At 37.6% G+C, this 26,785-nt stretch overlaps 1 protein-coding gene across 10 annotated transcripts in view; it reads right to left on the bottom strand.

Annotated features, from left to right (window-relative positions):
- Positions 1 to 26,785, bottom strand: part of FRYL (FRY like transcription coactivator) — a 269,105-nt gene that overhangs the window by 25,961 nt on the left and 216,359 nt on the right. For 8 of the 10 annotated variants that reach the window (XM_027544457.1, XM_027544458.1, XM_027544459.1 and 5 more), the window contains 17 exons: positions 26,454 to 26,538; positions 25,848 to 25,960; positions 24,709 to 24,859; positions 23,939 to 24,042; positions 22,201 to 22,386; positions 20,718 to 20,922; positions 19,107 to 19,228; positions 17,878 to 18,068; positions 16,422 to 16,516; positions 14,686 to 15,293; positions 14,278 to 14,375; positions 10,165 to 10,335; positions 7,606 to 7,746; positions 6,038 to 6,235; positions 3,415 to 3,576; positions 3,226 to 3,300; positions 2,729 to 2,905 (listed from right to left, as the gene is read on the bottom strand). In XM_027544457.1, the coding sequence (XP_027400258.1) occupies positions 2,729 to 2,905; positions 3,226 to 3,300; positions 3,415 to 3,576; positions 6,038 to 6,235; positions 7,606 to 7,746; positions 10,165 to 10,335; positions 14,278 to 14,375; positions 14,686 to 15,293; positions 16,422 to 16,516; positions 17,878 to 18,068; positions 19,107 to 19,228; positions 20,718 to 20,922; positions 22,201 to 22,386; positions 23,939 to 24,042; positions 24,709 to 24,859; positions 25,848 to 25,960; positions 26,454 to 26,538 (2,882 nt within the window). The remainder of the gene's footprint in view (positions 1 to 2,728; positions 2,906 to 3,225; positions 3,301 to 3,414; positions 3,577 to 6,037; positions 6,236 to 7,605; positions 7,747 to 10,164; positions 10,336 to 14,277; positions 14,376 to 14,685; positions 15,294 to 16,421; positions 16,517 to 17,877; positions 18,069 to 19,106; positions 19,229 to 20,717; positions 20,923 to 22,200; positions 22,387 to 23,938; positions 24,043 to 24,708; positions 24,860 to 25,847; positions 25,961 to 26,453; positions 26,539 to 26,785) is intronic. The other 2 variants (XM_027544451.1, XM_027544460.1) reach the window with 1 other exon arrangement.

Genomic DNA, 26,785 nt, shown 5'->3' on the forward strand with positions numbered 1-26,785 from the left:
AAAACCGACTTAAAATACCCACATTCAGTTGACAACATACAGGTTCAACAATTATTTTAGACTGTAGCATGGTTCTAGCTAAATCCAGTGGTAATTTTTGGCTAAAGAGGAGTTTAAAATCAAGATCACAGTTATCAAAACATAACCTAGGTCAACTTCAAAAGGTCAATAGGAAACAAGCAAGTTTCTGCTTTGCCCCACTTACGGATTTATCTAAGTTACGTTTCTGTTATTCCAAGCTGATCCTCCTTTGATAAGGATATAATTCTTATACTCTTTCTTAAGCTCAAATGACAAATTACAGTGAGTTGGCTAACAAAATCTGACTTATGTGTATTCCTTTATCAAGAGGGATTGTCCAGGATAGAGGTTTTCAGATCTTTTTTTTCTTAAATAAAGCAGAGGAATACTCATTTCACATGAAACATACAGTGGAAATCAACTGTGCAAAAGCGATAACAAAACCAGGGTTGTGGCAACAGCCCTCAATATGCATTTACGGAATGAATGAATACACGCTGTGGGCTTTCAAGGCTGGGGAATATTTTAGAAGTTTCATTAGCAGTTAAGTTTATTTTGTAGCAAAGTATTTACTATTACCATGTTCAAAGCAAGACTAGGTTTTTAGAAAATCTCTTATCATTTGATTTGGCCTAATTATGAGACCTAAGTTAATACCAGCTCAAATTACTGTGACTTGAATAAAAGACAAAAGCATCTTTAATTCATTCTAGGGTTCTACTCAAAAGCCATATTTATTCCTAGGAACATTTCAGAGTGCCAGACAAACTTGAAAGCAATTATAATGATCTTTAAAAAAAAAAAAAGGCAAATGAAAGAACCTGACCATTATAAAAATGTCAAGAGCCTACCTTCAGAGCTTCTAAATTCTGAACTGAAAAAAGCAAATAACTGCAAAAGACTTTAGAACTGGCTTATGCCTGTGAGGTAGGGCAGCAGGTCTCTTGAACCAATCACACTTTCTTGCCTAATTGTGTAGGTTTTTCCTGTTTCCTACAACTTTCTATGTTTTTTAAATTGTGGGAGTGACAGCAGTTTTGGAGGGTGATGACCTGCTCTTTTAGAAAAAAAAAATTGAATATAAAATAGCAGTGTACATAGACTAAGGGTGCATATTCTTTAAACTTTTAAAGGTGTGTCTATATATATGTATATACTTAGATGTGATATGTGATGTATTAGCAATGGCTATAGTTTTTTAAAAAAGGCTAAAAGCCACTGCCCTATGACACTGAATAATATGTGTTCCTGGGTTCTGAGAACCTGTCCAGCTGCATCTGGGAATACATACGTGGTGAACAGTGGCTACCCCTGAGCCAGTGTGAGGGCATCTGCTGGACCCTGAGGCACCATGGTCATATCCTCACATCCTCGGGGTGGCGGGGGAGAGGAGGGGAGTGGTAGTAGCTGAAGCACACAGGAAGACCTCCATACAATGGTTTCCTATCAACAAGTAATGGTGTGACGTGGTGGAAGCTGTTACAGTTCACTCCTCCACCTCGCCTATTTGAGTCAAAGGAAACATCCCTTCAAAGAGGACTGATGAATGCGCATGGGTTATACGAGTAACTTGAACATCCTTGGACAGAGGTGTAGCATGACATGGTGTGGATACTTGACAGTAAGGCATTTGGAGCTCTTGAAGACAGACATTTATAACAATTTTAGGAGGAACATTTCTGTGATCTGTTTGATGTAAACTTTTCAGATTTAGGAGTCTGTGGCTTAGGGGACTAATGTCAGCTATGGGAATAGGTCCCAAACAGCCTGACACAACCAGGGCGATGGGCAATCCTATTGCTCATTTATTTTTTTTAGAAACTGGCAAATGTCTCAATTTGGGCCAAATGAGGTGTGACAAGAAGTGTGCTGAAAACCTTAGGAGAGTTAACTTCTTCACTTTCCTGAGAGCCTTTATGGAAGTGACCCTCACTTTCTCTGAACACTGCCATGTATGGACATTTGAGGTGAAGCCGACTTGCAGAGAAAGGCAGAGCTTAGAGAATGCAAAGAAACAGCCAGAAACTCCACTGAGGTTTGCCTAAATAAGCTCTGACTCTGGGCTAGCCCAGTTCTGTGAGCAAGTAAATCTACCTTTTGAGTTGGACTTTCCACTTAGGAAGCATCTAAACTGACCCAACTATCAATTTTCTCTAAACTGAATCAGTTTTAAGGAGCGAGTCCTTGGTATTGAATGAAACAAGGCATTTGAGAGAGCTAGCTCCACCCTGAAGAAGAAAGTGGTGGGTGATGTCCTGGGTAGAATCTCAGTCACAGCAAAGTGTTCCAGAGCGCCAAAGGCACCTTAATCGTCATTCTGGTTTCAGGGCCACCCTCTTCAAAGTTGTCCGATAGATTTAAATGAAACGTTTACTCTTCTGCTGCACATTAATTTGTGTGGCTTACGCAAACACTTAAGTCTAAGTACACCCTCAATTAAATACTTTTGAAAAAAATCCATTTTTACTCTATATTTTGAAAGATAAAGATGGAAAAAATTAGATGTTCCTTTTATTTCAGACTTATTCTGCTATTGACTAACTGTACTAATTATCTTTAGTTCCCAACTTAGATTTGTACCTTTTGACGTGATACTGCCCTGAACAAGGAAAGATTAAATCCTTGTTTAATCCTGTGGTTAAATCCTTCATTCTCATGTAGCTGTAGCTATTCTATAAATATTATGAAGGAAAGCCCACATCCTTACCTCTGCATCTTCCAACTCAACATCTAAAAAGTCAAAATCCTTAAATACGCCAAACTGTTGTTCGCTGCTATTATCTTCCACAGCTACTTCTTCCTCTTGAATTATGTCGTCTGTTGTAGAAATGAGGCTAGTTTGTTGGTCACCGACTTCCAAATCCTCGTTAGAAGAAAATACAACCTGACGCCCAGCCAAAAACAAAACAAAACAGGCCATCCGTTAGCTCGGTCACTCTGAATATGGGGCATCAGTGCCCTATGAGCCACTGCAGGCCTCTTCTATCAGTGAGCTCAGAGCTTTAATTTGGGCAAATGTCTAACTGTGTGAATACTGAATTAGCACAGTGGCCAAGTGTCATAAAGGCAAGTGACAGTTTTTTCATTCTTAGTCAACACCGTTAAGAAAAGGCAAACAAGGAGACACAATGATTTCTGTTTCTTCATGGACTAACACCTCTAAGATTTTTTAAAACACTTACACAGGTTTTCATGATTACTCACCGATGGATTCTTTGGAAGGCCAGACTCTGGACCACAGAGAGAAAGCACATTCATTAGCTTTTCTCTTGTTCTTCGCTAAAGAGAAAGAAAAAATGCAAACGTTAAGATTACTGATGAAAATAAGGCAAATTCTCAAGTTCTCACACGTACCATAAAATTGATTCTTCTGTTCTATGAACTTTTATGTACCTGTGATAACTGTGGCCTCTTCCAACTAACAGGCACCAAGGCATTAGAGTTAGAACCGGAAGAAGTGGAGGAAGTGCTTCTTGTCACCGCGATCACTTTGGGTTTCCCATTCCTACCAGCTGCGCTGTGCTGATCACCATATTTATTTCCAATAATTGGTGTCTACAAAGAAATAAATTGCCAGTGTTTGACTCACACAGTTCAACGTAAGTGGGTTAATAGTGTATCTGTGATGACATTTTTTACAAACAATCAGAAAAACAGCATAAGGAGAAAGATTACTTAGCAAAGGCAGATACTACAAAAATCAAAAGTAATGATACTTTTTTTTTAATAGTAAGATTTCACTTTACTGGAAACAAGACTCTGAGGAGACTGTTGGAGAACTTATTCCTACTTTAAAAATAGATCTGTTGTCTTTAAAAGCCACCGTCTACATCTTTCCCCCCATGATTATAAAGTATGTCCTCTTTGAAAGCTCAAAAATACAAAAATGATTTTACAAAATCACCTGTCATCTCACCACTCAGATTTAATGTTTGTTAACAATTTGGTCAGACTTCCCCAGTATCTCAGATGGTATAGAGTCTGCTTGCAGTGCAGGAGACCTGGGTTTGATCCCTGGGTTGGGAAGATGCCCTGGAGAAGAAATGGCAACCCACTCCAGTATTCTTCCCTGGGAAATCCCATGGACAGAGGAACCTGGCAGGCTAGAGTCCACGGGGGCACAGAGTTGGACACGACTGAGCAACTAACACACACAATATTTCGTGTATTTTTTTACGTAATTGTTAAGTATGTGTCTAAAAGTGCTTTTGCAAATATTCAAGATAAGTAACAACTTCAAAGTGAAAGCTATCATATAATGTCTTATTGCAAATCTAATATATGACATTTCCAAATTTTATTTCAGTAAAATTCCATGATGAATCCCAAATGGTGCTTACCTGGCTTTGTGAAGTGTCTCAAATTTGCATTTGAATATAATTTTAAGCTCATCTGCATGTCATACAAGTCCCTTTATGATCTAGTTCCTGCTCATGTTCCCAACTTCAACTTCTACCACTGGCTCCTGAACTTTGCACTCCATCAAAGCTGAGTTTGTTTCCCAAGATATGGCGCCTTTATGGACCTTGGTGTTGACACATATCCCCTGCTCTGCACGGAACACGCACCAAGCAAACCCTGAGGCACTTTGAACGCTGCCGCCACACTTTCAAGGAGGCGCATGCTGATGCCACCACCACATCTGGGTAATTACTCTTGGACATTTACCCAGTGATGTAGATTTGTTTCTTTGCCTGTCTCCAATTGCTCTGTGGGAGTCCCTAGACTGAGCGAGACTCATTGCTATTCCTCTAGTATATCTTCAGTGCCTACACATAGCAGGTACTTTAGGAATTTTTGATGAAATAAATTGAAATTAAGTATCTGATATATATCAAATGTTCTGAGGATTCATATTACTCTTCAAACAAAATAATTATTATCAATTTCGGACTCAGAAGAATAGCAAAGCTAGTTTCTCTATAATATTCCCACGCTGTGTACTCCATGTTTGAAATTCTCAGGTGATATTAACTAAAACACTAGCACAAGCATACTTTATATCTTAAAAAAACATAAATCAATAAGCTTCAGATAAATTCAACACCAAGTGCTGTGCTGTGCTTAGTCGCTCAGTCATGTCTGATTCTTTGCCCATAGACTGTAGCCCTCCAGGCTCCTCTGTCTGTGGGGATTCTCCAGGCAAGAATACCGGAGTGGGTAGCCACCGTTCCCTTCTCCAGGGGAACTTCTGACCCAGGTATCGAACCCAGGTCTCCTGCGCCGCAGGCGGATTCTTTACCATCTTGAGCCACCAGCGAAGCCCTCAAATACCAAGACTAAACTGCAAATTTTTAAAAAATCTGTATTATCCTTTTCAATTAAAATGTGAGTAGATTTTCAATTGCTATCTTTCTTAACTCCCCCTACCCTGAAAAATACTTGATTGATAACTTCCCTCTTAAAAACTTCCTGCTGGTCTGTTTTCTATCCTGTTCCCAGACTGATCTCCCTAAAATGCAAATCCTAATATTTTCTACTCCAGCTAAAAATCCTTGAGGAGCTACTACTACTTCAAGATATAACCATCTCGTCCGACAATATCCTCATGATTGTGCTGCTCCCTATGGCTTCAGCTTTCTCTCTCATCACACTACTCTATTCTCTGTGATACATGTTCACAGTAGGCCATGCTAATTAGAATTTTCTAGAGCGCCATGCTTCCTCACACTTACAAGCTTTCATTCACATGTGCTGCTTTTCCTAGGATTAATCTCCCCTGCCCACACTTCCATGTACGCTCCCATTTAGTCAGATTAAGTTAGATGTACATGCTATATAGTCCTATAAAACTTCGAACTTACTTGGCAACCAAAGCACTGTGTTTATTTGCCTATCTCCTCAAGAGGCTACAGGTGCGCTGAGAGTAGGCCTTTTCCCCATGCCCACCTTGTTTTCAGGGCACCTGTCACAGCATCTCCTGCTGAGTATGGGCTCACTCAGTGCTTGATTAATGACAGAATGAACAAATGAACATTTCTAATACAGAGCCTTCACCAATACCTGAGCATCTTACCTCAGATATATCAAAATGAAAATCCAAGGTCTTCCCAGGCAACTCCTTAGAGACATTATTAAAAATTTTAGTGAAGGATATCTCAGGAGAGCCCATATCTCCTCCATAGGTCTTGGGGATATCGTTGGGCACGACAAGGCTTGCCGAGCGGGATACCACCAGTTTTAAGATGTTAAGGGCTTCCTTCCAATAAGGACTCTGGTTTCAAAAATTAATAGACATATAAAAGTTAAAAATACATATGTAACTAAGAACAAAAACTTAGTTACATTGTAGACAGTGAAAATATTATTTCTATATAAATTCCTTGTCAATTATTCATTTTTACTCTGAGGTCCTTAACTGAGGGTCTGAGTTACACAAGGATAGAAAATAAGTTATTATTTCTACTGTTAGATTTACAAGATATTATATGCATAATAATGCTAACAACTCAGGATATTTTGCACTGTTCTCAGTAAGTGCTTTATAAATATTATTCATTAAGAAAGTCTAATACAGTAATCTGGCAGTAGGGGTAAGCCAAAGGGTCGTATGTATGTGAACTTTCTAGATGAATGAAGTACATGGCCCTAAGACTCTAAACTTAAAATGTTTTAAGCCTTGTTGATAAACTATTTTTAATGCATCAGATTTCTTAGACATAAACATATTAAAATATTTTTAAAATTTAGATATTTCTTAATGACTCAAGCCCCAAATAATAAGCATAAGTGCTGTGCTAAAACAATCCTCTCAGTGATTCCTGACCTGTATAGGGTGAGCTTTCCCCCTCATATATGGTGGCAATGTTTCGAGTTATTTTTCTGCTTTTCATTTTGTATATTTCTACCGTATAATTTAGGAATGATTTGTATGACAGATGTATAGGTGGAGAGAAATCAATGTCTAATTAAGAATTTAGAACATTTCTCTTTTACCATCTACTGAAAAGAATCATGTAAAAAAAATGACTTTTTTTCTTACTTGTGGTACTAAAATCACACCACCTCAACCTTTTATTATACATATTGTTTCATAGTTAACAGTTCTGAACCAGGTAAAATATTACTAAAAAAAGGAAGTGAAAAAATCCTTAGCAGAACTGAGTTTTCCAATTTAGTTAACATCTCGATATGAAGCCATCTAAAGCACAAAATATTAGTGATAATAGAAATGTCCAAATGATATTGTGACAATTTAAGCACATCACTGTAGAAACAGTTTATCTTTAACAAAATTAAATAGAAATCATCATTTTTTTTCCTTATGTAAAAAACTAGGAGCTCTGGGCACTGTAAAATGTGCAAGCCTCTTCAGGGATGTTCCTGTAAATTATATTGGTAGCTGTGTTCTAAATGTAAAAGAAGGCCTACATGTACTTGCTTGCTGAATCCTACCATTCAGATTCTGCTTTATGTCATTCACATTGGGAACATTTTCCCATCTCATAAATATTCCTGAAAACATGATTTATAAACTAACCACTTCCCCTGTTCTTAAGACATTTAAGGTGTTTCCAATTTTTTATGATTATATATTGTTTTTGAGATGATCACTTTCTATACATAAGATTTGTAGCTACTCACCTGTACATATTTGCCAATGATCTTTATGATCTCCAGATTAAACTGCTTTACTGGGGCAGCGGAGAGGTCAATATGACTCAAAAGACTGTAGATGATCTGTAGTAATGACTGCTGCATACTAGACAGTCCTTTTTCTAGCAGCTAAAAGTAATATTAAAAATATATTTTAATCAGGTTCAAGAAAATTCCATTGTATTTACATTACTGATGTTTAAAACCACAATACAGTTAACCTAGGAGTTTATGGTCAGATTATCAGAAATCCAGAGAATAATGAAGGTAAAAGGTACTGTCTGCTATTGTTACTTGTCCTTGCTTCAGAAAGGAGAATTAGGTAGATTGTTTTTTTTTAACCTTAGTGTTTACTTTCATACCCTTAACTAATTTAATTGAACACCATTTATTTTAAAACTCCTCTACCACCATTACCAAAGAATAACTAACTACTCCCAAGCCATTCCCATCAGCCAATGACTACCCATGTAATCTTGGACAAGTTTCTTAACCTCTCTGAGCCCTGATTTTTAAAATAAAAAGTGATACCACTTTCCTATAGGGTTTGTGGGACAATTAAAATTATATCTGTGTAATTTTAAATACATGTAAATAATTTTAGTACTGTTGTTAGTGATAATCTGAGATTCATTAATAATCATAGAACAAGGATAACTTACACTAATAAGAGTAACATTTGGGGCAAAGCATTCTCTTTACAGACTGGAAATATATTTCCCATATGTGGTACCCAATAGGCTACACTGTACCAGTGTCAGACCTTAAAGCCCCACGGGTCAGTCTTCAGGGAGAGCGAGTGTTACTTTGTGATGATGTGCTCAGTGGTGGCCGACTCTTTGCAACCCCATGGACTGTAGCCCACCAGGTTCCTCTGTCCACGGAATTCCCCAAGCAAGAATACCGGAGTGGGTTGCCATTTCCTTCTCCAAGTGTTACCTTAGTGTTGGGCTTTATGGTGGCACAAAAGTGAAAGCTGGATTAAGACACTTAAGTTCAAAACAGCTTAGGCCTTAGGTCTGGCTTTATGTTGGCTCTTGTCCTAAAGGTACAGGTGTAAGATAAACCTAGTGATGCACATTCATGCATGTCAGGAAGCTCTCAGGCAGACAGCTCACTCTGTCAGCTCACTCAAATATAAAGGTGATGGGAATAAATCTATCAAAACCAATACCTTAAAAATTCACACCATCTTGAGCACTTTATGATGGGCACCATCAGTGACTTGGATAAGTTAAACAGTGCTGTAAGCAATACTTAAATGCTTATTGGGTTACAAATAATTTAAGTCTGTGTGTTAGGTTTAATCTCTAGAGGTCAACTTTCTAAAAAGGAAGATATCACTTTATTGCAAGCTGATAAACATTTTTAGTGACTAGGAATTTCTTCCTTTTGAAGGTCTCCAGTATTCTCTACCCAGTAACTTACTTTCCTAGGCATGGAGTTACTTCTTCAACAAATTAATACAGTCGACCCTTGAGTAATACGAGTTTGAACTGTGTCGGTCTGTTTATATGCAGATTTTTTTCAGTGCCACAGCAGTACGTGATTCCCAGTTGGTTGAATCACGGATGTAGAGGGCTGACTGTAAGATATACTCGAAACTGACTGCATGGAGAGTTAGCACCCTTAATTCCAGCGTTGTGCAAGGTCAACTGTGTTAACTTTTTATCCTGTTCTAGGACTAGTTTCAGAGAAGGCAATGGCACCCCACTCTAGTACTCTTGCCTGGAGAATCCCATGGACGGAGGAGCCTGGTAGGCTGCAGTCCATGGGGTCACTAAGAGTCGGACACGACTGAGCGACTTCACTTTCACTTTTCACTTTCATGCATTGGAGAAGGAAATGGTAACCCACTCCAGTACTCTTGCCTGGAGAATCCCAGGGATGGGGGAGCCTGGTGGGCTGCCGTCTGCGGGGTCGCACAGGGTCGGACACAACTGAAGCAACTTAGCAGCAGCAGCAGCAGCAGCAGGACTGGTTTTAAATTCTATTTACTGCCCCGCCCATCATATTTTAGATTAGGAGGTAAACATATCACCAGAATAAGTACTTGCCCAGAAGAAATGACTGTAAAGTCATTTAAAGAAATGACTGCTATACTATTATTCTAGAAAGAATTTCAAAGCCAAGAGCTAATTTATAGAAACAAAAAACGATAACCATTTCCTAGGATCAAGACCATGGAAAAAAAAACCCATTTTCCATTTTAAATAAAGGTGAGGTTTATATTGAGTTTTGTGTTATTTAAAGACAGTGAATGCAGAAATACATTCAAAAACCGCTAAGTTGAAGTTTACATTATTTTGAGTTTATACCACTTAAAGAGAGTGAATGAAGAAGTAAACATTGAAAATGAAAAAAAAAAAAAACTCATTTGTACTTGAACGATATTACCTGTATATTTTTTCCTCTTAAAAAAGATGTTACCTCTATTCACTCTTAAATAAAATTTGAAAATTAGTATTAGTGCTGCTCTAGAAATAAATACTCTTGAAAATTCTGTCACAGAACAGTTGCAAGATCCTTTTATGGGGGTAAATATACCTCTGCAAGATAAGTCACAAGACTAAACGTAGTATCTGAGAAGGAGTCATGCAAGTATCTGCACACTACGTTGATCCAGTTAGAACAATCTCTGGAGTACGTGTGTGTACTGTACAGGCTCATCATGTGAGCCAGGTTGACAAGTGTTGGGCATTTTTCTTCTGCACAAACCTAAAAAAACAACAAAAAAAATTTCATTTACTTAACAACATTAAACATAATTTTATATTCAATGAATTCATTTAATAATTTAGATATATATGTTGAAGCATTAATGCATTTTATCTCAATACAGTAGAGAAGTTAAACAGAAAAGGAGAAAGCACAAGGCATCCTTGAGGGAATGACTTAGATAATACGGAAAGATGGTTAATATGTCAAGCACTTCCATGGGTGTTAAGAACACAGCTTTCTTTTCAGTCCAATATTCTAGAAAAATGTCTTTGGTAAAAACCTAAAGTTTTTGTAAATCCTACATATCATCTTGTAAAAAGAGCTTTGTCTTATAAAATCCATATAAGGTTCAAAGTACAAGAAACTAAATAGGCAGACTCAACCAGGAAATCCTCAGGGAGGTTCAGAGTTGCTGTGCCAAAGAAGAAATGCTTTAGTCTCAAGGTGTTCAGGGTATCTCACCAAAGCAGTCAGCTGCAGAAGCCTCAACATGTGTGATACAGTAAAAGGACTTCACTGGAGGGCTGATGAAACGCTGGAGCCCTGCGTCTCCAATGTTCAGGGAATCAGCTAAAGCTCTCAAGGTCCTTGGCCAGTCATTTACAGGCTGGTACAAAGTATACTGACGTTCTTAGAGTTTGCTTGATATGGTATTACAGTATCTGAATCAACAAATGTTTGGGAGAATCTAATGGGCCAAATGCACCTTGTCTGTTCCCTGAGTCATTGGTGGGGATGTTCCTAAACCTCCTTCAAGGATAACTGAACAGTGAAGAACTGGAAAAGGGCCATGTTAGTCTCAGCTATTGTGAAAGGATAGCCGTGACAAAAGTTCTTTTAGTTCCCCTTTTTTTTATTTTCCTCCCTTATTCTTCCATCTTATTTTCACAAACTGCCTACCTAGAGCATTTGATAAAACAAGAGTATTATCTTTTAAAATATATATAAATTTTCAATTTTCAGATGACTGTAACTGACTTTTACACTTATTCATCATGCAGACAATATCACTGGATAAGCCCAAGATATGAAGGCGTGCAAGACTCTGCAGAAACTTAACATAGTACCTTGGAAGTTATTTTATAAAATCATTCAAAGCAGTTGTTTTCATGCATTAGCCTTTTACTCATAAAAGAGACACCAGGAAGAAAAAAGAAAAAGTTGGTTGATATTTCAAAAAGATTTGTATTTCACTTATATTTCAAGATATAATTACTTGTATTTCAAAATATAGTAATTTTTCACACTATTTTACAAAACCATATAACTTTACAATTTCATAATCTGTTACTCTTCAGCAAAAATTTTTATAGTTTGAGGTGAATTCTTTAATCTTAGCTTGAAGAATGACATTCTGATAGAATTCTTATCTTCTTAAAGGATATTTTTTTGAAAGAATGATTTTTTAAAACCTAGTTTTTGAAAAGGAAGACATTCTTTGGAATATAGGCTGTGCAATTTTATAGTAAAGCAAGACCAGCTTAATTTTGGAATTTTGGAATTATCAGGTTAAATTATGAGCCACAAAGAGTTATGTTTTATAACAAAACTTTTTTAGCATGCTGTTTTTGCCATAATGAATAGCTAAAAGGACAATATTTGTTCCAAGCATTGCCTCATTTTGAAATGCTGTGCTCTCCACGGGCACAAACAGCAGCAGCAGTGATATTTGCATAATGAGGAAGCACATAATGGCAGAAAATCACTCTCAACAGTTGAAGTGAGAGAATAATTAAGGAGTCAATTTAGTCCACATCCTGCAGGTTGCTGAAAGCCAACAGAGGGAAACTTTGTGTGCCACTCAACAGGAAGAAAACAGACTTCACAGCAGTTTATGACTCACAGAAAGCCATATATTTGATTTCTTAAAAACAAAAGATATTTGGGACATTCCTGTGCTTTGCCTCGGTCATGACAGCACAGGCTTGGAGCTCAAGGGGCTTCCATGGTCTTCTGGCCACACTGTGCTTCTCACCTGCCCCAGCACTAAGCAAATTACTCATCACATTTCAGCTGCCAATCTCAAATGTTTCTACTTCCCTTATCAGGGAATTTATGCTTTTTATTTTCTTAAAATCCCCAAATAAGCCGATATTTTTTTCCTTATATTTTCTTTCTTAACCTTCATGTAGGAAAAAAAAAAAAAAACCCTTTGTTTACATTTTCCTAATGGTATGTTATCAGAATATTAAAATGAAAGTCATTTTAATAAAATTTTAAAATCACTTTTAGACCTCATTAATGCAAATACACGTTGGGTTTTTTAGTGCAAACCATCATTTTCACAACTAAGATGTATTTCCATTAACTATAATGATGGCTCTTCTTTTTAAACACATGCTTTTAAAATGGTTAAGAATTTCTCCACATCTATTTAGAAATTTAAATAGGGATAGACTCAACAGCATATTTTATTAAATATATTTTTGTCGTTCATTAAATATTATCCATCAAGATAATGAAAGTGTTCTTACTCTTGTAGCTGTATATGTGATAATTGGGTTGATAGTATTTTTTGATTCCATTGGTACCCAGAGATAAATCTGCACTTACCGACATTGAAATGTGGGCCAGGGAGAGGTGGGTGTTTGTTTAGCTTTCTAGAAGCTTGCTCTTTCCATTTATTGATGTGCTATCTGCTACCTGAATCTCAGGTTTGAAAAAAGCTGCTTATATAAAAAGCTCTTCCAGAGAATTTTATGTGCTTGTTCCCTTATGTTGCAGACTTCTCTGATTTTTCCCCAGTGATTTAACCAGGTTATTTTACTTATATTACTATTGAGTCACTTCCTCAGTTCACCTAATTTCCTGTTGCATATATATTACTGGTAAATTCATATAACTCCTTCTTGTAACTGCTTGTATTTTCTGCTTGAAAAGTCTTTTTTCCAAGACTCAATGTGACAAAATAAATAAATACATAAAATTAGTTCAGAATTAAGTTTAAACAGAAGGCAAGGTAGTTACGATTTCTTTCTTGTTCTTAAGAGGAAATTACTAAGTATATAAAATTCAAAATAATTTTCTTTTACAATTTGATTGAGCTATAAAACTTTTTATACAAAGTTTGTCCAGAGGCAATTTAAAAATAGCCACATACTTGTTTAAGAAATGTATGATGGGAGGGAAAGAGTCAAAAAAGGAAAGAAAAAAGAATGAAGGGAACAGAGAGAAGATGAAGAGAATGTTCAAAGGCAAACAAAAAGAACTTTCAGAATCAAAAAATATATTATGCCCTCTTCTTCCTCAGGGACTCTGCACATGTGATTTCTCCTGCTTGGAAAATTTCTACCCTCTGCCCTGCTTCTGTTTCTCATCCAGGAATTTTATTTTGGTCCTTCCTATTCAACTTTCAAAGTCAGCTTAGATATGAATTCCTAGAGGCAGATTTTGGTTTATGTGTCCCTAGAATATTTGCATGGAGAATCCCATGGACAGAGGAGCCTGGCGCGCTACAGTCCACAGGGTCACAATGAGTTGGACACCACTGAGTGGCCAACAGTTTCACTTTCATTGCAAAGTCACCAGATTCTAGGTGGTCACACCCCGAACTCTAGGCCCCAGGGGGCTAAAGGTTCTATCTACTTTGATAATCACTGTATTTCAGCACCTGATCCAGTGCTCAGTACATATCTGGTAGTGAATAAATGAATGACCTGGAAACTGACAGGTAGAGGATAAGTAGGGAAACGGAGCAGAAAAAGACTCAAGACTCAGAGGACAGTTAGTCTAAACAAGTAATTTTATTCACTGTCATTTGAGCAATTGTAACTTACATCACTACTATATTACTCCTTCATATATGCATAAAAATAAAAATTTAGATGCAAAATTCACATAGGAAGTGACAGTAAAAGGATTCTGAAGAGATTCCCCCCTTAAGATAGACTCTAGAGAAATTTCCCTCCAGTGTTATCATTCAGCGTAACATTTGCTTACCTTTGCTATTCGACTAGCTGTTTCTTTGCAAAACTGAGTTGGGCTGTCAAAATGCTGGATTAAGTGAGGCAATAAGCAAAGGATGTTAAGAGGAAAGCCTATCAAAAAAAAAAAAAAAAGCAAACAATAACCAATTTTATTGCACATTATTTTAAAATTAAAGGTTTTTATTTTGTTTGTTTTTAACTGGTTCACAGAAACCATTTTCTTTTTATTTCCTGGGGTACTTGATCTTCTAAAAAATTGTGTTTGTTTTTTTGCTTTTACCAAAAAATTTATGCTACTTCACATATTAAGAAAACTCTGTGGAAAAGCAGAAATTAGTAGATTTCCAAACAAATGATTAGTTTACATTTCACTACATTAAAAAGGCAAAAAAAACAGTTGGTGCAATTCTAGTCACATCACCTGACAGCTGGGAAGGGTCCACCAGCGTGTGCTTGGAGACAGAAATCAGTTTACTCAGGAGGTGCACCGTCATTTCTTGCGTGGACACGGAGGTAAAACCCTTAAGGAAGAGCTGCTGAAGGCCTGGGAAGTTATTCCACTTCAGTTTGCTTTGCACGTTTTCAATCTTCTCTCGACTCTCTGATTTATCCAAAGGCAGGTGGATCAGCAGTTTGTTGAGAAGCCTGAGAGCCAGGAGGTATTCATATTCATAATCTGATTCTAACAAAGAGGCTGCTATCCAAAAAATGGTGGCCATCAAGTTGGCGGGCTCAGTAGTGGGCTGCACATCGTACACCGCTTTCTCTCGCAGGGAGGAAAGGCTTCGAGTCCTCGCTAAGCTACTGCTGTGGTTGATCCGTCCGTCCATTATATCCAGTGTGTTACTCCGCCGCCGGTCCCCTCTTCGGTCACCAATTAAACTTAACCTCAAAGAGTTACTTCTTGTATTACTGTTGTATCCCAGATAACTGCTACTATTAATGGGACTTGTGCTTAGATTGAGTTGTCCAGTGCTTTTCCTGTTAGCTGCATACTTGTTTCCCATTATAGGATCATGGTATGAGGTTCTTGAAAGAAAAAAAAAGAAAAAGAGATGAATCCAGGCACAATTGCTTCTTTTGCTACCTTAACTGTACTCTTAAAACAGCTGAAAAACAGTAACTGTTACCAGGAAAAGTCATTTTTAAAGTATATCTGACTTAATACCTGAAACTAACACAACACTGTAAATCAACTCCACTCCAATAAAATTAAAATATTTTAAAAAAAAGCATATCTGACTTTGCTAAAACCAATTTCAGTTCTTTCCTCTCTATTAATAAAAAAACAGTATCCTTCCTACTGTGACCGATTATTTCCCCTGAGTTGGATAAGGTTTGATTTGAAGTGAAAATGCTGCTATAGTTACTGCTGATAATTTTCAGGTCTGGGATTTGGTGAACATTATATCCAAAGCCCAGGCCTCGTTTCTCTCATCTGCAGACTCAACAGTCCTGATGTCCCTATTTCTGTCAATTCACACTCTTTCCAAAAGAACCAAGCTCAAAAATTTAATTTTGATTTCTCCTTCTCCCTCATATCTAGTTATCATTGATTAAAAAACAGTTACAGAATATTTTCTACATGTGCCAGTGGTATGCAAAATGCTAGAAATATTGAAGTCCATGAAAATTATAGCCTGCTAGTTGCTGTTATTAAAATATTAAGAGAATACTGTGAGAATCCAAAGGATAGAATGCTTAGCACTCCCCAGGTCGCAGTTAGAAATGCTTAACTAGGAGAGGGACTTGAAGGATAAATCAGTGTGGGATTTACAAACAGGAGAAAGTTTGAAGAGAGGCTGGTCCAGGCAGAAGGACCAATAGGTGGGAAGTGTGAGTCCTGAGCAGCCTGACCTGCTGGGGGGACAATGGGTTGTTGAGTGTGCTGGGAACAGAGCCTGTTACTGGGGCTGAAGCCTAGAAGCACAGCATGAAGGTCTCTGGCCAGATGAAAGAGGAACAGTATTGCCACTTACTAGCCCTGAGACCCTTCACCCGTCCTCACTGTCTAAGGCTCATTTTCCCACTGGCAATTCATCTGAATTTGGGGGTATTCCTCTCACTACCAATATTAGAACAATATAATATTGTGCCTATTTAGCTACTGAAGTTTTGTATACAAATCCACCGATTGCCTGGCTTATCAATTCTTACTGAGAAAGGGCAGACAGAAGATCATAATGCTTCATGGTTTCAGCTAAAGTATCAATTGCAGATTCCAGCGTGAGAAGCAGCTCAATCACAAATCCCTAGAAAAAAAGGGCAGATTTTAATTAATTATGCCTGAAAGAAGAAACTGTAATGCACATCCTGATGAGATTTTAAAATGGAACAAGTTCCACATTAATATTACAAAATAATTAAACTCTTGAGCAACATGATCTGTGGATGGATGAAAACGTAGCAAACTAATGGTATAAAATGATTATAATGAAAAAAAAATTGATTATAATGGCAACACAACCCGCCCAAAACTGCTGGGGCCAGAAATCTAGGAGACATCCTTATTTCTTTCTCTCACATCTAAACTGAATCCATCAGCTAGTCTTGAAAATACTACTTTAAAAATACATCCTGTATCTGACTTCTCTACTTCCACAGCTTCCTGTAATCCAACTATCACCGTTTTGGTCTGGGGCCTTACAAACAGCCTCTTAACTGACCTCTTTTGCCTTCCTAAGGATGCCACAAAGCCACCCACAGTGTGAATTTTTAAAAAAGCAAATCACACCCATCCTCCTCCCTTTAAAACTATGTGTAGTTTCCCATCGATTCAGAGTAAAATCCCACCTCTCGCCAGAACCTCCCCAGGCCTCGTGTGATCTGGGCCTGCTGCCCGCCTGCCTCTGGAGTCTCCATCCCATACACGGTAGCCACTCTGGACTGTCTGCTTTTCCTCTGAAGCGCCCACTGCTTCTGCCTCAGGGCCTTTGCACTTGTTAGTCCTATTTCCCTCTGCTCTCTGTCCCAGATGATCACAGGGCTCACTATTCATCTACGCATGTGTTCAGAACTCATCTTCTAGATGATTATATACCAAAAAAAAAAAAAAAAATACCCCTCTCCCCTATTACTGTTTAAGCTGTCACCCTACCGTATTATTTTCACAGCATTCATCATTAAGGAAAATTGTACTGTACATTACTGATGGATTAAAAGGTCTGTTTCCCCAGTGAAATGTGAGCTCTATGCTAAGAACTCTGTGGTGTCCACTACTATATCCTCAGTGTCTAAAACAGCGTTAAATAACATCATGGGTCACAGACCTATGTTAAGTTCCCTACTGCAGTATTTCATGTAATTTATCTTAAAAAATGAAATTCAGTGTTTTACTTTACATCTACTTTAAATTCCTCTTTTACCTTGTAGTCATCACAGAATATCCAAGTGAGTATGCATAAAGCTGTTTTTATAGGCACCACCTAATTCAATTTGTATGTTATTAAACATGAATCATCTAACTTTGTTTTTAATTTTCTGCTTCTTAGCATCTGACATCAACAATTCTCTGTGACATTAACTTGGTCTACCTGCCGTGATCTACATTTGGAAGCAGGTCTTTGACAATGAGGAACTGCTCAACACCTGCTGAAAGATGTGAACGAACTACCTGTGCATCTTCTCCTGGATCCCCTACAGTTTCTACAAGTCTGGAGAGAACATCAGAAAGTGTAGTTGCAGAGAGAGGCTGCTTTAGGGCCCTGAAAATCTGAAAGGATCTCCCAGCATAGTGTCGAGAGGAACAAGAAAGTGCTGTCTGCAGCGCGACCTCGCTAAGATGATGTTCCAAGTGAATTCCTTCTGTGAAAACAAAGGAAACGAGTAAGTGCTTCTTGTTTTTCAGGATATATATAGGGATGATGATCAGAAGCTAGGAACCGTATTAAATTCAGTGCCAGCATAGTACCTGGCAAAGGGGGCATTAACATTTTCTAACATTTTCCAAGTCAATGCTTTTCCTTTTCATACAATTCTATTTACACTTTAGACGACTCTTCATCATAGTCTCCAGGGAAGTAATCCTTGAGAACAAGGTCTCTCAACGTCACCACTATGTCACTTTGGCAAGATAACTCTGTTGTGAGGGCTGTCCTGTGTGGTGTAGTTGTGTGATGGCATCTCCAGCCTCTTAACAACTTGACACCAGAAGCAACTAATCACTGACGTCCCGCCCCCTAATTGCAAGAAAAATGTCTCCAGACATTGCAAAATGTCCCAACAAGAATCACCCCCTAGCTAAGAACCACCATTTTAGACACGTTTTACTCTGATTTTCAGGATGTGTTCAATTTTCGATCACAGAAGCCCAAACCAGTACAGTTTGTCATCTCTATATATGTTCCTTTAAAACAATTGTTTCATGATGAACAATCGTGTTATAATTTCATTATACTATCATATGTCAAACAAAGAATGTCAAAGTGGCATTCTTTTTTTCAAAGATCTATTTGGTATACACCACTTTTAAAGTCTTTATTGAATTTGTTACAGTATTGCTTCTGTTTTTATGCTTTGGTTTTTTGGCCACTAGGCATGTGGAATCTTAGCTCCCTGACCAGGGATCAAACCCACATCTCCAGCAATGGAAGGCAAAGTCTTCATCACTGGACCACCTGGGAAGTCCCAAAAGTAGCAGTCTTATTTTCAAGTAGTAATTTTTCTTCAACCAAAACAAATCTGTTACCACTAATAAGTTAAAAAAGAAAACCTGTCTATGACTTTTGAATTTAGACATGTCAACTGTCAATTTTTTTTGCTGAATATCATCAGAAGTTTTGACATCACAGTAAAAGATCTACTTGAAAGTAAATATTATCTGAAACATTTACTAAAAGATACCTGAGCTTGACTGCTTAAAAACAGAAACCACATGTTTCAAAAATGTAGTCAACTGCTCAGCACTCTTTATGCTAGGATTCTTGGCAGAAACATCCTCATGGTTCCAAAGGGGCCCTCTTTTTCTGAAAACAGAGAACAGATGTGATTCCCTTGGTTTTTAATTTGATATTAAGTTTTACTCACACTCACTTAAAACATGCTTTTGCAGTTAGAAAGGACAGTAGTTGAGTAAATCAAACAGCATGTCATACAGTCTACTGCTACTGTTTATATACTACCTGGATTTGCAATGATCTAGAGCAAGTAGCCGGAGAAGGCGATGGCACCCCACTCCAGTACTCTTGCCTGGAAAATCCCATGGATGGAGGAGCCTGGTAGGTTTCAGTCCATGGGGTCGCTAAGAGTCGGACACGAGTGAGCAACTTCACTTTCACTTTTCACTTTCACGCATTGGAGAAGGAAACAGCAACCCACTCCAGGGTTCTTGCCTGGAGAATCCCAGGGACGGGGGAGCCTGGTGGGCTGCCATCTATGCGGTCGCACAGAGTTGGGCACGACTGAAGCGACTTAGCAGCAGCAGCAGTAGAGCAAGTAGCGGAAGATCCAAGTTACATATAATTTCAAAATGTTCCATCATTATAGTCAAAGGCTCTCAGAGGTAGTAGGAAAATTTGGCAAATTTTGCCAAGTGAGAAGAGTACTGGTTACTGCTTAGATATTAAAGGTCAAAATTTATAGAGGTGACACATTATTTAGATTCTAAGGCAAAGAAAATAATTTATAAGTGAAAACTACAGGAAGTTTAGGACAGAATAATGTCCTTCGGTTCTTTCTTTAAAAATATCTGTGCATTTACCAGTTTGGTTATTCAGGTTTCAGCCCCCTATTAGCACAGGCCAAGGTGCCCTGAAAAAAAATGTGGTCACACCGCCTCTAGTTCCTGACACCTCTAATTCATCAAGTACTTTGCTATGAAACTGATTTTTTCAACGTATTTATTTAATTGGGCCCTCCTCCACACTCCTCATTCTAGCTCAAAGATTTTCAATAATGTCTCCTTTCTTGAAAGATCTATAACCTCTGGCCTGGGCTTCATGGTTCTGGTTCTCCAGTTTGAATTCTCCCAAGCTTTCTTGTCTAGGAGGCCCTCAACATTACGTTCAAGCTGGATTACTCAGCAGCCTGAGTAACAATTATACCTTGTTTTCTTACGTCTGTGATTTTCTTCTTGCTGTGGTATGCCAGCCCCTCCCTCCCCAACTATGTTTCTTCTTTACTTAGAGTGTTTTGCCAAGAGTGGACCCTAAGTAAATATTTGATGAAAGACTGGTAATGCAGCTAATGAAGGCAGAAATATACATTCAGAAAATACTACACTCTCTTTGGGCACTTAATCATTCAGACATGATTAAAGCCTTCCTCACATGTAATCTTGTGAGAGCAAAAGAAGGCCTGGCTGCGTCAAATTTTCTAAATATCGCACAAGACAAACCTGTCTTTTCCAAATCAATGACACTTTGGAAAACAAAAATAGGGTTCGCTGAAGCTGACAAATGAAACGACGACTTAACAGAGGTTTATGGCTGGGATGGGAAGAGCCGCAAATGTTACCTTGAGGTAATGAATTCCATGAGGGTTTTGACTTTTCCATCCTGCTCTACTGAGATGTCAACCTCGTTGAGGATAGTGGTGTGCAGATGGGAAATGGCAGCGCTGTTATTTCCTAAGCTGATACTAGAGGAGGTAGAACTTGAGCTGAGCCCTGAGTCGGTCATGGGGGAGGGCTGGTAATCAGGTATAAAATCACTAACACCTGCTGAAAGAGACCATGGGTGTGAATACCCAGATGTGAAACCATCTCCCACAATATTTAAAGATTAAGCTATGGGCCCTTACAGATTACACTGGAGCCTCACAAGCACCAGAGGACATCAACTGAGTTTTTGAGCAAACACTGTTTTCAGAGCCTCGTATTAAAACTGAATGGTTCGGATTTACTATGCTAGCCTATGCTGCCATCTGCTGAACAAAGTTGGAACTGGCAGTTTCCTGATACTTTGGCATATTTCCTCAACATGAGTTAAGGAAATAATTTCTACAGTGTTAGCTGATTTTTAATTTCTTACGTTAAGGGGTCCATACTTTCTGCTTCACTTTACTTAAATCAAGACAATTTTAAAGTCTGTGTGTAATATTTATGTTATGCCAATTATTAAATAATTCTAAAGGTTATCACTAATGCCCATATTTATAAAATGGCAAAAGGAGCCTTAAAAACAAACAACAAATACAAACTATGGAATTCTGAATAGAAATGCTTAACTTAAAAAAGGCAGTAAACTTTATTCCATTCATCTTTTAATCATAGTTTTAAAAGGCAACTAAGTTTACTAACGATTGTTTTCTCACTAACTACAGGGCTTTGAGTAAGCTACAGGGCTTGCAGTAAGTAACTTTAAAATGGATCAACCCTGTATCTGACATTATATGACTAGGAAAAAAAGTAGTCTTATTTCAATTTTAAAACCCAATTATTTTCTGGGTCATTTATTATAAACCTGATGATACTGATGAATGAAATAAATGAGTTAGGGCTATTAGGGAAAAAGAAAATACAATTTGAAAAGTAAAACAAATTCACATCAACAGTGAAATAAATTCTACATTAAAGTCTCATTAATTTGGACCTCACTACTTAAAAATATATAATTTGGAACTTACTAGACTTTGAGATGTATAACATTGTAAATGCAATTAGTATAACTGAATGAATAAAATATTTTAAATGTCTTCCTTCGTCAGTTTTTCAGCTCTTGAAAGTAGGAGGAATCTAATACAAGTTCACCATTTTTTTTTTCATAACCAGTGCTCAAATTAAGCCACTCAACATTGTTATGACAAAGATCCTTAAAGGTAATAGAGATTCAAATACTCCAAGTTTAATTCCTTCTTTTATGAATTAATAATGTCACTGGTACCTAAAATAATAAAACTATATTAAAAAGTACTCTAGTATCTCAACTTCAGTTGACTTTCTCTAATGCAAGATTAACAAAGTACGGCTGTATTTTCAAACCACTTTTAAAGCAAATACCTGTGAAAGTATAATCTAAGTGTGCAGTTTGTTTGACAGTAAGCACCCTGGGCTCATTGAACTCCTTGTTCCTGAGAAGGACAGAAGCAACAGTTCGGATGTTACTGTTGGATCCCATTACTATTAACAAGTGCAGAAGCAGGCGTTTGCAATGTTCATACACCTCAGGGTGGCAGTGGTCAAACCCTAAAAAAAGTAGTAGACAATTATTATCAGGAAAGGGAAATGATGAGTAGCATTCTTGCTACCAAATGTATATTTTAAAAAGAAAAGCACAAATTAAATATTTTGTGAAAGACGACATACTACATCAAGTTTTTATATTGGCCTAGAGTTCATTCACACTTTTACAATATCCTATGGTCCTACTGGACTAGGGCGAGTCAAGACAAGTTTCCAATGTGTTTTATGTCTAAAATTTAGTAATCTCTTAGAAACCATTACTCTGTTACTTAACACTAGATGGACACGAACTTCTAAAGGCAAGCATTTTTTGTGCCTGGAACACAACAGAAAGTCAGTAGACGTTTGCTTACTGAAGGAAGGAAGTAATATATAATAAGTGTACATGTCAGGAAAATTTAGGAAAAGATGGCTATTTTGACTTGCTTCAGGCAAACAGTCTTACAAACATGAAAAGTATTGCTGAGATGTGATGGATCCCACATATTTGTCACAGAGGGCACAGTGGAGCTTTAACTGTAATAATTAGACTGTCTACAATCTAATTATTTTGGGAAACAGTCAGTACCCATTTCAATTTTCCATTTACTCTGAAAGTTCCCAGTCCTAAAGGTAAATTAATTTTACTCTTGCTACTGTTACAGAATCTTTCCTGCTGGAAGGTATGTGTATTTTTGTGTGCAGTGGGAGAGACTGTATGAATGGAACAGGAATGGGTATAACAGACTTATCTGTGGTTAAAAGAGAGGCTAGGAATAACACCTCTCTAGACCATGAGAATCCCAGTAAAAAGTGTCATGGGAAACAACATACAAAAATAAGAACAGAAATATGTAGAAACTTTCTTAAAACCATACCACTTTTCCCACTGAGGAAAACTATGAAGGTTCCTCAAAAAACTAAAAATAGATCTACTATATGATCCAGCAATTCCACTACTGGGGGGTATACATCCAAAGAAAACAACGCTAGCAACGATATATGCACCCCAGTGTTCACAGCAGCATTATTTACAACAGCCATTAAAAAAGAATGAAATAATGCCATTTGCAGCATCATGGACGAACCTGGAGGGTATTATGCTTAGTGAAATAAGCTAGACAGAAAAACACAAGTACTGTGTGTTACCACCTATATGTGAAATCTAAAAAATAAAACAAACTACTGAATAGAGCAAAACAGAAGCTGACTAACCGATACAAAGAACATACTAGTAGTTAGTAGCAGGAAGAGGGGTGGTGGGGGAGGTGTGGCAAGATAGGGGTGGGGAATTAAGAGATACAAACGACTGTGCATAAAATAAGTAAGTTACAAGGATATATTATACAGCACAGGGACTCTAGCTGATATTTTATAATAACTATAAATGGCGTAGAATCTATAAAAGTTTTGAGTCATTATTTGTACATTATTTCAAACTCATATTTTAAATCAACTACACCTCAATAAAGGTAAATGAATAAAATGCAACCTATAAAAAACAAACATACCATATACTGCCTTTCAGCGATCACAGAAATGCACAATGAAAGAAACAGCACCAAATATTTATTACCTATAAAAATTGCATGAAGAAGAAGATGGAGGTAGCTTCCCCATTCCACCTTCACACTGTGATCAATGATGAGATCCGTCAAAAGGATCACGGCTATGTTACACCTATGACAAACAAGAGCGTTATTAATGTTCCACTAGAGCAAACCTAGAGAACATCTTAAGCAAATTACTCTAAGATTTTAATATTGTATTTTATGGAAAAATACAATTTCTCAAGGAAAAAAAAAAGAAGAAAAGAAATACAGCTGAGGAAACCGTTCAATGATAGTTTTACAGCCTATCTGCTAAGGGCTCCTCCCAGTCAAGGGCCATGTTTTCTTCATCTTCAACCCCAAGACCTGGTGCACTGCTTGCCACATAGTCGGTGTTCGGTACACGTTTGGTACATTAATACATTTTGAAAGAATGCAGTCACTGTTCTACTGTGATTTTTGCTAAGCAGGAAATCAGCTTAACTCAAAATAAGAGTGCCTACTACTGTAAAATAGTATTTTTCAGATGTAATAACTGGGTCCCAGAAAGGTCAAGTAACTATGCCAGACACCCAGAAAAGCAGCAGCAGCAGAATTAGATTTAATACTATTCACTGTAAACAGTGAGAAGTCTGAGTTTTTAGATCACTTAAAATCTAAATACACGGATAGAATTTGTGGCAGTATCAAAGGAAAGAAGGTTGCTTGTGTTCCGTGTTGTCAGATAGCATAGAGACAGCTGAAGTATTAAGCAGCGGTTTGGCTCGTATGAAAGAGGAATGACGCTGTGGTCCACCTGTGAAGAGGTAATCCAGGTGATGACGTTTCAGGCAAGTAATCCACCAGTGGTGACCAGCAGCCTCCAGCTGGTGGGAAGGGTAGTGGCTCTCCTTGATTATGCTCCATCACTTTCAGTCGCCAATTAGAATAAAGTGGCATTGAGTCACCTATCAAAATAAAATGATCTCATTGTCTACACCATCTACTTTCTGCCAATATAAGCAAACTCTAGTAAGACACCAACTATTTATACCACTGGAAAGTGATAAGAAAGTTTCCCACTATTTTGACAAATGTTTGCTAGGTAGACCTGGGTACCAATATTATCAGATTAAGCAAATCAGAGAGAGAAAAAGATATATCAATTCAAATTCCTTTATTTTAAATCAAAGCAAAACTACATGAGCACCTCATCATGATTTCACAACTGATGTCCAAGCTATGAGACCACATTATAGGTAAAGCTGCCTTGTATCAAGGGCCTTCTGGTAAGTTACTCAGTTCAAATTTCTGGAGATAGGGCCGATAGAAACCCGTCTTCAAAGGAAATCTGCTCTACTGCAGTGGGGCTGCGGGGTGCAGTAAAAAAAGGCCATCAGGACATGTGAGTTCTGTGTGACGTGGATAAGTCACTTAACCTCTCTGGACCTCAGTTCCATCATGTGCAAAATGAGGAGATTGGACCAGATCATCTTCAGGGTCCCTTGCGGTCTGAAGGCTTGTGCCTCCATCTCACCCTACCTTAGTGTTAAAATGAGACTCGGACAGAGTGCTCATTTTGCAACTGCAAGGGAGAATGTTCAAGAAAACCCGAGTCCCACCAAAGATCAAACCTGTTCAAAAAAGCAGCCTGTTGCCTGTGTGTCTGTTCTGTGATTCTTTCTATGATGCTTCTTGAGAACCAATTCTTATGTTCCTTTTGATCAACCTACAGGGAACCTGTGCTTTTAAAATGTATTTCCCCCACTTCATGTTGCTTCTTAAAGTCAAGACATTTCAGATTATATTGGAACACCACTCGTGGCAGTTAAATACTCTTCTTAAAAACAATTTACTGGAAGAATACAATTACTAACGTTACTATAATGATAGTACACCTGACCATCGTAGTTATTAAAAAAAAAAACAAAAAAAAACACATTTGGAATGTATTACTTTTTTCTTCTTCATAAGATCCTCCAGAGCTGCTACTGTATCGAGATTCTAGTCTGTGATGTTGACGATTTAAATGACTGTTTAGTCCGCTGTAGATGTCTAGGTGCACATAGCTGTGGGAATGACCACTGAAGTTAGTCACAGTTCATGGTAAAACGGTATTTGTACTTTCTATGCTTAAAAAAAGAACACAGTACACAAATTACTAAAGTTTACTGTGATATATTTTAATTTCCACATTACAATTCAAAAGCTTAAGCTTTGAAGTCAGTTATTTCTGCCTGAAGTTTTTCTTAAACTGTTGTGATAATAACATTCTGGTGAAACCTCTTCCATATAAGACAGGCAAGAGTAAAATTTCCATTTAGAAAAGTTTAAAAAAATGTAGCAACACAAAAAGTGACTCACCATACTCCGCCTATTCATCCATTGGTGCATATTTAAAAATCTAGCATGCAAGTGTCTTTAATGTGAAAAATTTCCAGCATGGAAATATATTTCTTCACTAGAATATTAACACCATTCCAATGCAGAAATTATCGTTTATTCTGATGATAATCATATACGTCAAACTGAAAGATTAATAAAGAACAGAGACGTACTTACCTCTCTTCAATACACTCTTTTATGGGCTTATTATCAGGATTGCCATCTGTGGGAGCAACCATTGTATTGCTACTAGAAGTAGTTCCTGTCATCAGAAATAAAACAGTGTCAATGAATGTAAAGCTTAGGACAGCTCAATAAGAACAAAAGATTTCATACTACAGATGTCAAAACTCCACTAAAATGAGAAGAAAAGTGAAAGTTGCTCAGTCATGTCTGACTCTTTGCAACCCCATGAACTATACAAGTCCATGGAATTCTCCAGGCCAGAATACTGGAGTGGGTAGCCTTTCCCTTCTTCAGGGGATCTTCCCAACCCAGGGATCGAACCC

The sequence above is a fragment of the Bos indicus x Bos taurus genome, chromosome 6 (genome assembly GCF_003369695.1).
Source record: "Bos indicus x Bos taurus breed Angus x Brahman F1 hybrid chromosome 6, Bos_hybrid_MaternalHap_v2.0, whole genome shotgun sequence".
NCBI classification, from domain to species: Eukaryota; Metazoa; Chordata; class Mammalia; order Artiodactyla; family Bovidae; genus Bos; species Bos indicus x Bos taurus.